Consider the following 17,847-nt stretch of genomic DNA (forward strand, 5'->3'; position numbering starts at 1 on the left):
AATCAAAAGAGGTAACAATTTCATAGACAACCGAGTAACATATTAAAGAGAAAATAACTCCCAAAACTGTATGACTTGCACTTACTGCGCACCACCTAGTAACCAGCCGATGGATGAATGAGAATATCTACTTAGACAAATTGGAGCTGGAATATGTTTAGGCCGTCAACTACCACAACAACTTAGAGGAGGAGTGACAACAGCAAACTCAGTACAGTTTTATGAAAATCGTCATGGCAGACAACTTCACTTTAATCGAGAGTAATGTCCTCTTGAAAGAATTTCTAATCAAATGGCAAGCTTCAACATGAGCAGATAACACCATTATAGTCGTTATAGTTGTGTAGCCAACGATCTAATCGACTAATTAAACAAATTAATAATCTGGGCGATGCATTGTTACATCATTGATTCTAGCGACTGGAGGTTTTGAAGGTTGAAGAACTAGTCATGTCTAAAAGCTGTTCTTTCTATGCATATAACTTGAAGCTGCTATGAGTTCATCTAACTTTTCAGAAATGTATCACTAAGAATTTGAAGGCAAATGGCTTTTGCTATAAAAGTGCAGCTATAAGGTCAGCAAAGTTAATATTAGTTGAACTTTTGTTTTGCTCTAAGCAAACTTATTTACATGGTAAGGAGACAGCGCGCGTCAAATATTTGGCATACGCTGTCTTATTTGTATTTGTGTTACAGATATAAAAACAGGCAATTTTTCACTATATATACATATATGAAGAATTGTGCACTCAGCATTTTAGAATATGTAGTTGTCAGCATTTCAGAGTCAGCATTCTGGCACCGGCATTTTATTTTTCCACTGCAGTATGGGCAGACCAAGGAAGAAAAATATACGATCAATTTTTACATGAATCCAAACATGAAAAGGTTATTGCTGCTTTAAGCTGTTAAAAATCACGTCACACACTCAAATCAATAGAGGTAACATCGAGGTATTGTACAGACACCCAAATCCAACAGAGGTAACATCGAGGTATTGTACAGACACCCAAATCCAATAGAGGTAACATCGAGGTATTGTACAGACACCCAAATCCAATAGAGGTAACATGGAGGTATTGTATAGACACCCAAATCCAATAGAGGTAACATCGAGGTATTGTACAGACACTCAAATCCAATAAAGGTAACATCAAGGTATTGTACAGACACCCAAATCCAATAGAGGTAACGTGGAGGTATTGTACACACAATTGGATGTTTTATATTTGATTGTGGCTGCCAAGAATAAATGCATGTTGAATGTTGGGATGCAGGAGCTGGGTAATAATGATATTAGTAATTAGATGGCAGCCATGCAACTAGCCGGCAGCACTGGATGATGAGTCAGGTCTGAATTGTCAATTAATTACAATAACATCATCCGATATGATAGCCTGCCACTAGTTGCAGCAGCGCAATGAGGCCATAGCAGCATACTAGACAAAACTACTAGTTTGGCCTGCTCAGAATAGCCCTAGGGTAAAGCCTGTGCCTACCTGTTTTATGGGTAAAACAAGAAATGCTCCTCCTCCCACACTCTCGAGGACTACCGCTAAGAATTTCGGATTAATAGAGCAAAAATTACTGTCATGTGCATTCTTTGTGATGCGAATATTTTCAAAGCAACCATCTTTCCTCGTCGGCTGGCCATAGACGTGTCGAAACTTTGAATTCTTTATCTTCAATGGCATCTGCAGAATAGCCAATGTAACTGTGAGAACCTTTAGCCTAAGGTCTATTCATAAGATGGGTAGTCAACAGGTAGGAGGTTGCAAAGGCAAAATTGACCTTTCCAACTCTGCACTTGAGTCAAATGATCAAAGGCTATAGTAAAGGTTTTTAACATCTCATGCAGAAATCTTAAAGCATTCATTGTTGAAGAACGTGACAATCAGGGACAGCTGTGCCCAGACACACAGCTCAATAGGTCCTTAGCTATAACTTAGGGCCATTCCCGTCAAATTTTTAAAAGTTTTATCGCAATAAAGTCTACGTATTTTCTATCATTTGGAATTTTGTTAGCTGTTTAAGGTGATCTGACTGCCTCTGTTTCAACATTGAAATCGACAAAACTCAGTGGCAGTTAAACATTTACGAGAAAAAGACCCAAAAATGACATCAATAGTCATGCACATCGTTTATAACTGTTAAATATACAATCTCATTAGCGTCTGGGCACTTATATGTTTACACAGCATTTAGAGGCAGACAATGGGACAACTTCTAACCAACCCAACTTTATACCAGTTGTAACATCTATATTCTATAGCAATGTATCTGAGGCTATATTTAAAGTTTTATTCCAACAATCATGAGCGAACACAGAATATAAAATATGTCAATAGAGACGCGTAACACTGCAACTCAAACGCGATAGTCAATGTTGTAACGAGAGAAAACAGGAAATGTGACTTGACGTTATTTTTGCAATTCTTTTTCTGCTGAGCTTTTTAACTACGATCAAGTTTTGCCGATTTCAATCTTGAAAGGGGCAGTCAGATCACTAACAACAGCAAACAAAATTCCAAATGATAAAAAAAGTTTATACTGTGTAATAAAAAAATTTGAATTTGTCGTGAGTGGCCTTTCAATTATCAGTATAAATACTAGGCTCACAACTTTCAACAAAAATGGAGAAAGTCCTTGTAACAATCGACACCCTAAATAACTTCATCCCCTTCCCAATTTGATCAGACAGTACGAATTGGAACCTAGTCACTGCATTCAAAACGGCTAAAGATAAATATGACATACATGTACATAATGGCATATCCATGGAACAGCCATATTTCCTAAATTATCACTAAGAATAGAGCAAGGGTGACTCGACTCCTCATGTTATCTGATAATCATCTAGTATTTTCCACAGGCATCAAATTGTGAGTCATCACACAGTCAGCTGAGTTCATATCAATCCATGGCACCTGTACTCACCATCCATCTCGTTCATAGATTTCAATAGTTTAGTCTTTGCTAAATATCAACAGGCTTGCACTGCACAACAGCAATTGATAATGAAATCTATGACAGTTGTGATGATGGAATAAATTTTTGGTTATTTGATGGTATCGGTGCAACTGTTTTTATCCTGCGGTAACTTGACTGCAGCATTTACTATTACTACATGGACGGCTTAGGTAAACAGGTTCGAATGGTTCAGGGGTGGTGCTATGTTTCCACGGCATGATTAATCCTCAAATTTGTATCACCAGCAAGATTGAAATGGCAAAAACCTGCAAGTCAACCGAGTTTTGTATCTCACTAGAGTTTATCGAACATTTCGAAAGATGGAATAATATATGAATATACTATAGAATATGATTCTTACGGTTCTACTTCACTAGCAGGTTACAAAAGTGTTACTCATCAAAAATACATAGAAAATAGGAAATGCTGTTACTTACAATGTTTTCAAAAAGTTATCGCTCGCTATATTATATTGTATATATATATTATAATATATTATATATATATGTTAGTGCTCGCTCATTATATATCTCATAAAGGGGTGGTCACAAGAGAGCCGAAACGAACCAAATGACGCAAAACGACGTCGCTGTCAGTTGTAAACTGTTCGGCCGAAGACATTTCTGGCCGAAACGAACCATTTCGGTCCTGCTCGAAATTTTGTGGCCGAACCTGTGCTCTTATTGGCTGGTTAAGATTCTAGCGACCACGCGTCACATTTCTCTTTACGTGCGTGTGAGCAAAGTTGAAAAAGAAATGGGATGATCTTTTTATTTCGTTGAATAAACACGAAGCGATTTACGACAAGGCTCACCCGGACTTGTGATTGTGTTCCATAAATGTAAGATGTTGCATTTAAGTTTTGCATAAATGTAAGAAAATGGTTGTGATTTTCTTTCATGTAGAATAGAAGTAATGTGTCATATTCATCCTGGTGAAGAATCGTTGACTGATTTATTTATGTAAAACCACAGTACTATGATGAAGACTGTTTTTGGTTGTTATGTACTCAAAATAGAAAAACATTCATATGTTAACAAAAAATATAATTTTGTTGATGGAAGGAAGAGTGGGCAAAATCTTTGTATCGAGTGATTTATTTTGAGCAGCTGAACGATCTTCTGATAAATCTGTTGTGTAATTATAATTAATAATTGTTCCTCAAAGTTTTTTGTTTACAATAGAAATATTTAGCTCAAATACATAAAAATTACCAATGAAACAGTGTCCTGTCTCCATGCGTATGGTATCTAGGAAGCGAAGTGATTTCGGATGCCGTGTGACATGTGGCTTAGCCGAACCGACGTAAAACAACCTCCGAACCAAACCTAAGTCGGTTCGGCCATCGTGTGACCACAGCTTAACAATGTTACATGGTTTGGATGCGTGTCACAAATCGGGCAGTTTGATCCCTACAGTTACGCAATGCACTTTACAGAAAGATGTCTAATTGTGGGCTACCCCTTCGTTTTTCCTAAGTCCTGGAGAAGTCACATACATGATTCCTCCTTACCATACTCGATATTCCCACTAATAACAACTATCCCACCCTCATCATATTGTTATGACAGATTCTAACAAATAACTATTCCATCAAAATGCGGGACAGAGCAAAGGATGAAAGACGCACCAAGTGTCTGGCTGCTGTTGACCACAGACCGGCAGCCATTGATGCTATCTGCTCATAAACAAGCTGGTATTTGCCATTTGGCAGATTAGGTAGGGAAGGGGTGAAGTTAGTACTTCCCAAAGTGAGGACAATTCCAAGTGCTGTGTTGAAGAGCCCCAAAAAATTAATAGCCAACCCAGCCAGAGTATAAAAATAGATTAAGTTGAACATAACTAAATTACCTGGTTTCCTTTCAGACACCCCCCTCCTTTGTAAACTTGATCCTTTGTAAACCTTTATAAAAGTCGTTAACAAGAATATTTTGCCGCTGATGATGATAATAATGACGCCTAAGAACTACTAAAAGTTGATGTTTGTCTCTGTGGCTTGGAATGAAGTGATATTCTACAGCGATAAAAACCCTGTCCATGGCCGTTAGGCAAATAACTTTTCGAATAAATGATGTAGAGGTCGAGTTATCTGAAGCAATTTATCATTGCGTTGGAACTGACCAAACAAATTCGTTCGAGTTAACCTTGTGTTTGAGATGAAATGTTACATTTTATCCGAGGGCGAGTTATCCGAGTTTGACTGTACTTAGCCATGAAAAATTCCTAAAAAGTTGGGGCGGCTCAGCCGGCCAGCCGCCCAAGGGAATACGGGCATGATTGATAGTCCAAGAAACAAATGGCAGCAAGCGATCAAATTGCATTATCGACCTTGCCCACACCATTCTACCTGCGGTTCACAATTACAAACTAGTCGCAAACTGAAATTTTTTTTATCGGTGAACTGAACCTGAGGAATCTAATTATGTTTGTTCCACTGCATTTATTTTCACATCACTATATTTTCGCACACATCAGAGCTGCGAAATTAAGTTGCTGCGAAATGTTACTCTGTATGCTACTCACGAAACTAAATACTAGCGAAATATAAGTGTCCTAGGGTAATATAATGCTATTCAGATACAAAATGGCTTCAAAGATAATACAGTGAAACTCGGATAACTCAAACTTCAAGGGACCGAGCAAAAGTGTTCGAATTATCAGAGCGTTCAAGTTATCAGAGCACTGTCACAAGTCCATGTATTTACTTATTTATTAGTAGATACATGTACATATACAAACTATAATATAAATCAAAAGCACAAATGGCTTGTTTCAAATTAAATGCTTTTAATGTAAAGTTTAAAACGTTTTTATCAAAAAGTATAGAGATTTTTCTATCACTTGAGATTGGTTTGTTGTTTGAGGTGATGTTATTGCCAGGACGTTTTTTAGATTGACAAGGGCAAAACTTGATCGTTGCTGAAATGCTCAAAAGAAAAGACATCTTTTTCTTTTGAGCGTTTTACTCACGATCAATTTTGCCGATTTTTCTTGAAGTTTATGCAAAGATTACCTTACTTTACCTGGGATTCGTTAAGAGCAACACTCCGAGGCAGTTCAATTAAAAGTTTAACGAGGTTTTACGGTACATTGTATATCACTCACGCTTTTTGAATGAATACTTATTGAATGTACACACGTATTCTGTGTTTAGGTCAAACGATGAATAGTTTTTTTTAGCTAAGACAACGTATACGTTTAATTGCAACAATTTTTAAGACGTTTTAAACATTCAGCATTCCGACGTTGATTCAACACGGAATCAATGTCGGAAAACTATTCATCTAGCCATCTAGCCAACTATTCATGCTAGCCGGGTCACGCACTCAAGGATTTTCGCCACGCCGATACAAAACAAAAACAACATGCTGTTTTTGTTTTGTATGTGCGTGGTGAAAATCCTTGCGCGCGTGACCCGGCTAGCCCGTGCTATTTATCGTATAGCAGTATAAATCAAATTTCACCAAACCTTTAGAAAAGTCGTTGACAAAAATATTTTGCCGATGGAGGTAATAACGACACTTATGAATTACAAAAAGTTGAGGTTTACCTCTATGGCTTTGAATAAAGTGATTTTCTAAAGCGATAGCAACCGTTTCGGTAGCCATTGGGCAAAAAACAGTTCGAATTAACAGTGTTGAGTTCGAGTTATATAGAGCCATTTATCATTGCGTGGGAACGGACCAAGCAAATCCATTCGAGTTAACCGTGTGTTCGCTATATCCGAGGGCGAGTTATCCATGTTTCACTGTGTATTAAAACGAATGCTAAAAAATAAAGGTTGGGTAAAATAAAACTTCATTTGCATAAATCTAAAGGACAAGAAAATACGCTTGTCTTTGACGCCGCTGTTATGCATTGTAGAGACTTCACTGTACATTCAGTGTGCTCTAGCTGTTACAGCCAATGCTAAGAAAAGCATGTTTAGAACAAATAATTCGCAGATGAGTGTTTACACCAAGGTCAACGATCAACTCCTACAGCCATGGATTGACAAGGGCAAGTTTCAGCGCTTCTAATCTATCACTATGTTTCCATGGTGCTCAGTACTGCGATGCAGCCCCCTCCGAAGTAGAGGGGATTGTATGTTTCCATGGTGCGCAGTACTGCGATGCAGCCCCCTCCGAAGTAGAGGGGATTGTATGTTTCCATGCTGCAGAGTACTGCGATGCAGCCCCCTCCAAAGTCAAGGGGATTGTATGTTTCCATGCTGCAGAGTACTGCGATGCAGCCCCCTCTGAAGTCGAGGAGATTGTACGTTTCCATGGTGCTCAGTACTGCGATGCAGCCCCCTCCGAAGTCGAGGGGATCGAATGTTTCCATGGTGCGCAGTACTGCGATGCAGCCCCCTCCGAAGTAGAGGGGATTGTACGTTGCTATGGTGCTCAGTACTGCGATGCAGCCCCCTCCGAAGTTGAGGGGATTGTACGTTTTCATGGTGCTCAGTACTGCGATGCAGCTCCCTCCGAAGTCGAGGGGATTGTATGTTTCCATGGTGCTCAGTACTGCGATCCAGCCCCCTTCGAAGTCGAGGGGATTGTACGTTTCCATGGTGCTCAGTACTGCGATGCAGCCCCCTCCGAAGTCGAGGGGATTGTCTGTTTCCATGCTGCGCAGTACTGCGATGCAGCCCCCTCCGAAGTAGAGGGGATTGTACGTTTCCATGGTGCTCAGTACTGCGATCCAGCCCCCTTCGAAGTCGAGGGGATTGTACGTTTCCATGGTGCTCAGTACTGCGATGCAGCCCCCTCCGAAGTCGAGGGGATTGTCTGTTTCCATGCTGCGCAGTACTGCGATACAGCCCCCTCCGAAGTAGAGGGGATTGTACGTTTCCATGGTGCTCAGTACTGCGATGCAGCCCCCTCCGAAGTCGAGGGGATTGTATGTTTCCATGCTGCGCAGTACTGCGATGCAGCCCCCTCCGAAGTAGAGGGGATTGTACGTTTCCATGGTGCTCAGTACTGCGATGCAGCCCCCTCCGAAGTAGAGGGGATCGTATGTTTCCATGGTACGCAGTACTGCGATGCAGCCCCCTCCGAAGTAGAGGGGATTGTACGTTGCTATGGTGCTCAGTACTGCGATGCAGCCCCCTCCGAAGTCGAGGGGATTGTACGTTTCCATGGTGCTCAGTACTGCGATGCAGCCCCCTCCGAAGTCGAGGGGATTGTATGTTTCCATGGTGCTCAGTACTGCGATGCAGCCCCCTCCGAAGTCGAGGAGATTGAACGTTTCCATGCTGTGCAGTACTGCGATCCAGCCCCCTCCGAAGTCAAGGGGATTGTACGTTTCCATGCTGCGCAGTGGTTTTCAGCAAATTAGCCAGAGAAGAGAAATTGTATAAATCGAATCGCCTGATGGAGAAATTGAATCGATCATGGATACCGAATGTCAGAAACGGTCTTTTAATGCTTCTGTCATCATTATACGTTTATTTACAATACACATTCACAAGGTTTTACAAACCGTAACACAATTTTTACAAAGCAATATTTTTAATAAGTATTTTTAAGTAATATATTATTTAAACGTTAATTTAGGACTTGCCATCTATTTTTCGAAAAGTGTTGGCATCCATAACAAAGTCTAGGAAAGTAATCACCTCATCCTCGTGGATGCAGACCATAATTAAATTTAGGTGAAAGAAGATCGGAAGAATAGAAAAAACAAGATTCGCGGGATAACATTTGTACTAGTTTATGGCCCTCGAAGAATCCGTCTCCACAGCATGGGAGCTATGCGCAGCCACTGCGCAATTGCTGTTTCCTTGCTGCGAATTTGCACTGGCTTCGCACTGAATTCATACGAAGACGCCGTTTCCATGATTCGGAGAGCGCGCAACTCCGAAGCACTGCGCATCATGGAAACATGGTGTATGTAATTCCATCTAAAACTTAGAGATAATTACATCATCCTCTCATCTAGCACTGCTTCCATGACACGGTTAATACACAAATTTGTTGTCATCCGCAAAATGTAAACCGAAATAGTCCACAAGTTCTGTTACGCAAGTTCTTACCGAATATTTCAAACTTGCGAAAGATGGAAATGGCACTAGCAAATGATGCGCAAGAAAATGCCGCCCAAGCTATTCCATTTTAAGCATTTTTCATACTTAATCCTTTCGCAGACAAGTTTTTTTGGACTATTTGAGACCCTCTGGGCAAACAAATTTTTACAAATCAAATTAAAAAAATCATTGATACATTTTTATTTATGATATTGTGTACGTTTATTATGTTTTTATTATACAGGTAAAAAACAAACATTTTTTAAGTCAAGTTCTTATGTAAGTGTTTCTCTAGCTATGGTACTTTTGGAAGCATTTGCCCTTGCAGAGGCCTACGCCACAGTTTTGACACCAAGTCCTTATTCTTGTTCCTCTATAGCCCCGGCTTTGCCAATAGCCTTGGCTTCACCTATAGCCTTTAGAGGACGCCATGACGGTAAAATAAAGTTGTTCACTCTGAGAAACCATTCAGGAAGCAGAAACAAAAGCAGAAACATGCTACAAACAAAACTCCCAACTTTATTTAGATACGTTTTTATTTCGGATTTTTCGTTCGTTTAGTATTACAAAAGCGATCGTTTTTATTTCTCAGAATGACCGATGTTTTTGTTGCTAACAGAAACCAATCTTTTTACTATTGGTAAAAAAATTAAATAAAAAAGGCAATAACATCGATTTATAAAAAAAACATTCGCGCGGCGACATAATAGTCGCTCTGCCCATTAGCGTCAGTATCGCAAAGCAATAATTATGTCGCTATGCCTGCAAAAGGGTTAAGTCGCTTTTATTTCAATTTGAGCAGTTCCGAATGCGCCCATATGACCTCTGGAGTAGAAATCTTATCTTTTTTTAACAAAGTGCGAACGTTAATGCGCATCATGCCAATGTCTAGAACTACTTATCGCATGTTAACTACACGTGTGCACAACTCCACATCCATATCATTGAAACACAGGGTATTTAGACCATCAACAAACTAAAATATTAATGATTGATTGAAACGCACAAAAAAAGATTAGAATTTTATCTTTCAAGGTATGACATTCATGCTACCTACAGTTTGCTATGGCTATCACTCTTGTAACACCAAAATCGTAATCAAAAAAAGTCCTGCATTGACTATAAGGAGGCAATTGTGTGCAGACAAAAAAGCTAGCAGTACATGCTATCACAGCACACGGAACAAGGCTAGGATGAGTCAAAAGGAGGACAACTCCAATAACTCGGCGCGGAGGAAAACATGGTGGATATTAGCGAGGCCGTGTTGGGAACAATGAAACACGTACAAAAAAGCAACAAGCATGCAGTGTCACTTACATCGGCCATGTTGATTATAGAGTTGGCGGCTACAACACAGGGCAGAGGAGTGAGAAAGTACAGAGTAACACTGGTTTGGGTCTCACGAGTCACACAAATATGACGAAATGGCTATTAGCCACTATTCAGAAACACGATCAGGTTGACCTTCAGTAAAGTCACCATTGCCAAAATGCAATATCAGTGATAGTTGTCAATGTGTCCAGACATCCATTAAATAAACCTTTGTAAGTAGACGTCGCCATGCCTTATTTTGGCGTCAATAGGCCTACAGGTTAAAGTAATAACTGCAGCAGCATTGCCTTAGATGTGTCAAGGTCAAGGCGAAGAATTGAAGAACTGTAAATTGTACTATTTTCTTTCACTCATTAAATTTTTTAGTTTGTTTATAGGATCATTTGGTCATCTGAAGTTTCAAATTGTCAAATTTATTGCTTTGCATCGTAGCACTACCTTTTTGAAGCCACCTGATCTGTATTTCACAACAACTGTCGTACATGACCAGTGTTTTCCCATCGGGATCGATCTTTAAAATTCTACCAACAATTGTATCAACCAGATGATTATAAATGATTGCTGGTGCAATGTAAATCCACAGCAATATTTTACTGAGTTTCAAACACATTGACCTTTTAGCGATCAAGTTTGTGTCAAGGACAGTGGCTCAATAACATAAAACAGTGGTTATTTAGCACCAAGTTTCACACCTTTGCATGCGCTTTGGTTAGCTTGGATTAGTCATTGATATGTAATATGCTAACACTGGCAGATACACAAACTACCAACACTCACAAAATCATACTTTCTATGTGTTCCCATAAAGCCATGTAACGCAGATCAAGCGATTATGTGATGAGATATATTTTCTTACTCAAATTTTAGTCGAACAAAATTCGTTAAGCTTAACATCAGTGTTTCAAGGTCATAGATCTTTATAAATCACAGTTTGAATAAATAATTGTCGGCTTCTTCGCTTTGGGTATCGAAAAAAATTAGGAAAACCATCAACTTTCGCTAGCTGTCTCTACTGCCACTTAATACCAACTTTATGTCTTTACTATCACATCTCTACACTATATTAACAATGAAAACATAATTTTATTGATTATTAGCCTATTACTTTCCTGATTTGATTATTTATATTTTGTTTTTACATGATTTCACGTATTGTTTTACGCTTATGTAATGCCGTATCTATCAAGGAGTAACCGTGGGTTTATGAACTTTATGTGCTAGGAAAATAGAGCGTATTTTTGAAGGAATATTTGCTCCGACATGAGACAGTTTTGAATAATGCAAATTAACTTCATACCCGCAGGTTTGACTGTAGGTAACTTGTGTATGTTGTTTGCGTTTAAACAATTATTCTATCTCAATTTACATGAGCCAACTCACAAAGATGTATTTATGACAATTCCAAAGGTCAATAGGTTACCATGTGGACTGAGTAACAACCAATATTGACCTAGAGAGAACCTTTACAAACTCTACTAACATTTATAATAGCCTCGTGTGCAAATTCCACCAATGAAGACAACACCACTACGTTTGAAGTTGTCTCACCGATAATAAAACGCAAATCAAACTCAATAGACCCATTATAGTTGAGTAACCATATCAGCTGTTCGACAGCCTCAGGGTCAACACCTGCGCAACTATATGACACATGACATGTACGATTAATCTTTACTATAATAAGATTCATGTCCGTCCAACGCAACAGTTGCACTTTGAGAAAAAATATTGTATTGAATGGGATTTGAACTCCAAACTTTAAGCATGGCAGATCGACACTCTAATAACTGCGACAATTGACTCTAGCAAACTGGTGACCTCCTGGCATTCTAGAATAATTGTACGTGTAGTTAGTACACTTGCCAATCTTTCACAGCACGCTAGACTGCCAGGCCCCTAGTTTATAGAAACCATTAAAAAGACGAGTGATATTTGTGTACAAAATCGGCTAATGGGTTAAGATTAACTTATTACTAAATGGTAACTAGGGGAACTAAAACGTGTTTCCATAGCGACTGTAAAATGCCAACAGAAATCCCTCACGGCAAAATATTGCTGCAAGAGGCTCTCATACCAGCCACCATGCCATGCTGGCGATCTCTTGCAACATATGTCCGACTTTCACTTGCCCGGTGCATTCTGGGAAGGTTGTGTCAGCATCTCCGTGGTTCTCATTTGATGACGACAGTCCAGCTAGCCAGTAGCTGATGTTTGCGACTGACATGGAACCAACCTTAATTTACATTACTCAGCCCCTAAGGCTAATCAGAAGAATACAGATACAGTGTATACTGCTTTATAGTGTGAAACAAATTTGTAGAGCAACAAAGTTTTATTCTTCTCTCAATCACGATTTATTTTAACATTTACTATAATAAGAGTCGTGCCTTATAATATTCTTATAAGAATACTAAGTACTTATAAGTACTATAATAAACACTAGAATGGTACTAATAATACTAAATAGTACATATTCTTAATTTACAAATCTTTGACTCATTGTATACCACGCCAAAACACATTGGCAACCTACTCATTTTGCAAACAATGCCTTTCATAGGGGTTGCATTGCGATACCCTTTCATAATGAAGGGTATCGCAAAACATACCAGAAAAATAGTGAACCACGACTCCTATCACAATGATGCTCGTGGAGGGATTTATATGATTTGCGTATTTTGGTTTGTTTTTTAATTTTTAACTTTTTAATGAATATTTCTTACCTTGTAGAGTAATGAAGCTGCGAAAGCTTAACCACGAAATAGCAGGGTAGTAATGTACAGTGAAATAGCAAGGTATTACTGTACAGTGAAATAACAGGGTACATATTACTGTACAGTGAAATAACAGGGTACATATTACTGTACAGTGAAATAACAGGGTACATATTACTGTACAGTGAAATAACAGGGTACATATTACTGTACAGTGAAATAACAGGGTACATATTACTGTACAGTGAAATAACAGGGTACATATTACTGTAAAATAAGCAAAAGTGAGTTACCGATCTTTAAAATTAAGAATTGTTTAGGGGGCTACTCATTTCAACCAATCTTATAAACAATACAAACAACTCAATGATTGGCCTGTTTGAAGAACAAATCCCAAAACCGTTTGGCTCAAAGAGTCGATGACTAGTGGTGAATTTCCTGGCCGACCAGCAGACTATAAGCGGCGTAACAAACAAGAGGAATAAGCAAAGGGAAAATACTGTATGCATGCAATCCGAGGCGATGGTTATGCATTTATCACTTCATTATTACCGGCGATGTACCTCCTGAGCCATGCCACAGCTCCGGAGCTACATAAAGATTCTGGTCTTACCCTATTACTCCAGAAACTGAGTCAACAATGAATGCAAATCAGCACTGAAGATGAGGATAATATAAACACAATTTAATACAATGTAAGACAATGTAACATACCTATAAATCAATTTACCATATTAATCTGGAAAGTTTTAATTAATTAAGGTACAAATGTCATCACCAATTCAGAACTTGACATGAGCAAACATTGCGCAATGGCAAGAAAGCTAAACTATGTCTAGCATAAACTTCTGTAAAGGCTCTGCATTCCAGCGCAGGCTAGCAGCAGCCTAGTATTGATTTAATAGTAATAGGTAGGTAGTGTAAGGTAGATAGTACTAGTAGATAGTACTAGGTGATAGTACTAGGTGGTAGTACGAGGTAGGTAGTACTAAGTAGGCGTACTAGTGACATGCTTGTGTAACAATATAGACATTTTCAAGAGGGCGCGGATGACTCATCATCCATGGCTGTTAGCTCATATTCGGCATGAGGAACAACCTAGTTATATAAGCTGTTTAAGGTCATTTACAGCAATGAGTATCCTTGACTGAGGAATGCCACACACAGTGTCACAAAGAAAGGTGTTGTAGAATAACTATGAATATAACATCAATAAACACTAGAGAATGATATGTCGCATATAACAATCTATGTCATCTCTAATTCAAATCTTTTGAGGTGGAGGTATAACAACAAGGCTCTTTAGGTGTAGGCATTGTTGGTTATGTTATATTATTCGCAGCCTCTGACAATACCATGCCACTTGCCAATTGTAAGTATCACCTTCTTTATATCTGAACCAATCATTGAATGCTGCTGTGGTTTTAGCCACTTACAGTGTTCTGGTCATGCACTCCCCTCTTTGCAGCTGAGTTCCAATTCAATTCAACATTTGTGATGAACTAAAGAAAATATTGCGCTCACTAATAATGAGTTGTCCAATAACATGTAAGTTTTGTCTGGACTTGACTGAACCTAATTGGCCATGATGAAAGTCACATGACTGCAAGCTTTCATCCTCTGGCTGCTTCTACTAACCACAGCTTTCACTGCCACAAGCTTTGTTCTGGTTATCGTGTGGCTACGGCTTTCATATACCATATAAATGGAGTGGTAAACAAATTCATTTTAAAAAATTAGTAAAACTCATATTTCCGAATAAGGCTAAACTAACTAAAAAGATCACACTTTGCAAAGCCCAACATTTCTATTCCATATACACCAGTAACAACGCAGCTCAGAAGCTACCAGCTGCTCACTTGTCAGCTAAAATCTTTAGCAGCAATAGAGATTGGGGTGGACAGCGAACGTATGACAAGGTGTGATCACGCTAGTAAGGCCCAGGCCTGTTCTTCCTTGTTTAGCAGCTAGCTATTGATTTTCCTTCCAGTGAGAGGCCAGTAGACTAATGATAGACAGCTCTCAGCTGGGGATTTACGCTCCACGCTAGCGCAAAGACAAACTCAGAACCGATGCAAAGTACGCTAGTCCGTCTGCTGTTATACAGCGGAACTTCCTACTAATTTAACACCAATAATCATGTACTTACCTTTATGTAATAATGTACCCTTCAAGCCTCTTCATGCCTCACAGCATTCTAGAAAATAAATTAAAGGTGTAGATAATCACTGAAGTACAACACGGTTGTAATGTTGGACATAACTTGCATTATCCTAATGGAAGTGGGCATACATGAACTTCAACTAGAGCAACCAATATTTACAGAAAGAGCAGCCTTGTCTGTATGAAGCTATGCTTAGAAGTTTAGAAAAAAATGCACCACGCGGGAACCAAACTCAGATATTCCGATAACCAACCAAGCATACCACCAACTGCGCCATGAGACCACCTTGCAGAAGCGCCGAGGGAATAATTATGTACGTAGTTATTACGCATGATGATCTCTCAAGGTGCACTAGACACCCAGCATGCTAGTGTTTATAAAGAGCCCCCAGATAAACCTTCCTGTCTTCTTTCTGGCTATTTGTACCTCGACTGAATCAACTGCGTGCGTAAAATAAAACGAACGAATGTAGTCTGTAACACGCTACAAATTTTTGGGCTTCGAAGTTGACATATTTACATGATACGCAGGAGTGGTCGCATAACTCCCAATTGTTCGTAGCTGACAAGTTTACATGCTCCAAAGAAATTGTCGCGCAACTTCGTGTTTGTTATATTAGCCTGTTGCGCTTGTAGCTAAAGCATATTAGCCTGGGAGCATATTTTATATCACTGCTGACTCTATTAAAAGGCTTCTAAGGTCAAATGTCAATGGTACCCTTCCAATTCACAATGACTATTTACGGCATCTGCCAGTTGGTTGCGCACAGCCATATTCTTTTCTCTTCGGCCATCGACCTTTAGTAAAAAATGTTCAAGCAACCACCAGGTCAAGCATTGTGATAACTAACTCATCTGAGAACAGAGCGTTCATCATTTTAGAAAATAACTCCGAATCAGAAAGAAAAATTTCCTACACGTTTTGCCTTTTTAAAATTAAATAAATATTTATGTGTTTGGACATTTTAGAATAAACGTGTTTTAAAATATTTTTGAAACATGTGCATTAAAGGAGGTGTCTAGAGATGCTGTAAAGACGTCACTAATGAAAACGATGAAAATCCAACTTCCGGTCGCAAAGATTTGTGCAGTAATACGAACACTGATGTTTACATGATACGCAGTATTTTGTTGTTGATTTGATGTTTACTAAAATACCTCTTTAATCGCAGGTTTGAATCGCTTCAAAAAATTAAACACGCAACGTTTGAAACCATTTACAAGCTACGAAGACGAAAAAGTCGACAAAAATTCGTGGCACGTAACACTAGTGAATGTCGTAACTATAAGCCTGGCAAAACTATAAAGAGCACAACCAGAGCAGTTCTGCTGCAAGCTTCAATTACTTCAACTGCAACTAAAGTTCTGGCATCAGAAGTTGCAGCTCAGCCAGGTGACCACCCTAAAGGACTATGTAGATTAGCGAGCCAAATTTGGTGCAGCAAAATCTTTGCCATGATCATGTAACCTGTGATTATGAAGAGGCTATTGAAGCAGGCTGGATGACACTCTAAGCCGACCAGCTGTAAAATCTGCTACAGTACTTGGACTGTCTTGAAAGGCCACAACAGCCTGCAGACGTTGTTTTAGGAACCAGCAAAAGGCATTAGAGGTTGTTGGAGTCATAGACAAGTCCCAGTTACTACATTAAACTGTGGTCAGAGCTAATCTATGTGATAGATAGCCAACCTAACATTCTCTCATATGACATACATGTTGCATATTTCCATAAACATCAACCATCAGGTGGATCAATGACATAATTTGATTTGTTAGGTCATAACCATTGGGTCTGCACATACCTGCAAAGCGTACACTCCCAGTACAACAATGCACTGTACTAATCAGCAACTCCTTACAAAATACAACTAGATACAGAGACTCACAACTAGAGACACCTAGGCCATCTGAAGCACTGTTGCTTAGACAGGTGAGCTCTACTAACAATGAGTGTGGAATAATGAGTGCTATACAAGCCAATGCGAATCCAACATGCAAAACTTGCCTGACAAAGCAATCACCTATGAAATAAGTACGTATCACTCTGCCAACACAAGGCCATCTCGTAACAACCCATGCAGCTTTAAAATGATGTATATAAAAGCCTTATTTTATCTTTACTATAATGAGAGCCACGTTTGTCTGAAGCCACGTTTGATGGTGGAAAAATAGATTGTATGATTGTATCGTACCAGATTTGAACTCGCAACTTTCAATACAGTGGGCCATCCCTCAAGCAACTGGGCTACTCGACTACACACTAGTTACTATTGAATAATTGTACGTACTGTTATAACAGCTTCTCTCACAGCACACTAGATTTTCAGGGTACTAACTAGTACATGTAATATAGTATTTAACAATAACGACAATGATGAACATAGATCTATAAATTGTGCCATTCAAACAAAACCAAGCTAACCTTCATCTTGAATAATTAGAATAAAACCCAGACGCAGTTGAGAATGCTCATACGTCAGGACTGATTAAACATCTTATATATTAACATCGGAGGTTGCGCCAGAGGTGTACACCGGGTATCACGGCTGCCAGTAGCTCGGCCTTGACTAAAAGCGGCAGCGTTTAGGAAGAACTCCTCAACATGACGTAAGAAACTCTTGCGAATTTATATAAATGGCAGCACGGAGCAAAAGGTGGATT

The 17,847-nt window shown here is 39.2% G+C and overlaps 1 protein-coding gene across 9 annotated transcripts in view; it reads right to left on the bottom strand.

Moving 5' to 3' along the window:
- LOC137401230 (coronin-2B-like) overlaps positions 1 to 17,847 on the bottom strand; it is a 53,859-nt gene that overhangs the window by 30,162 nt on the left and 5,850 nt on the right. For 8 of the 9 annotated variants that reach the window (XM_068087641.1, XM_068087639.1, XM_068087640.1 and 5 more), the window contains exons 1-3: positions 12,384 to 12,406; positions 10,295 to 10,323; positions 1,500 to 1,694 (exon numbers count right to left, since the gene is read on the bottom strand). In XM_068087641.1, the coding sequence (XP_067943742.1) occupies positions 1,500 to 1,694; positions 10,295 to 10,323; positions 12,384 to 12,393 (234 nt within the window). In that variant the 5' untranslated portion in view covers positions 12,394 to 12,406. Of the gene's footprint in view, positions 1 to 1,499; positions 1,695 to 10,294; positions 10,324 to 12,383; positions 12,407 to 15,172; positions 15,221 to 17,847 lie in introns of those variants that run through there. The other variant, XM_068087638.1, reaches the window with a different exon arrangement.

The sequence above is a fragment of the Watersipora subatra genome, chromosome 7 (genome assembly GCF_963576615.1).
Source record: "Watersipora subatra chromosome 7, tzWatSuba1.1, whole genome shotgun sequence".
Lineage (NCBI taxonomy): Eukaryota > Metazoa > Bryozoa > Gymnolaemata > Cheilostomatida > Watersiporidae > Watersipora > Watersipora subatra.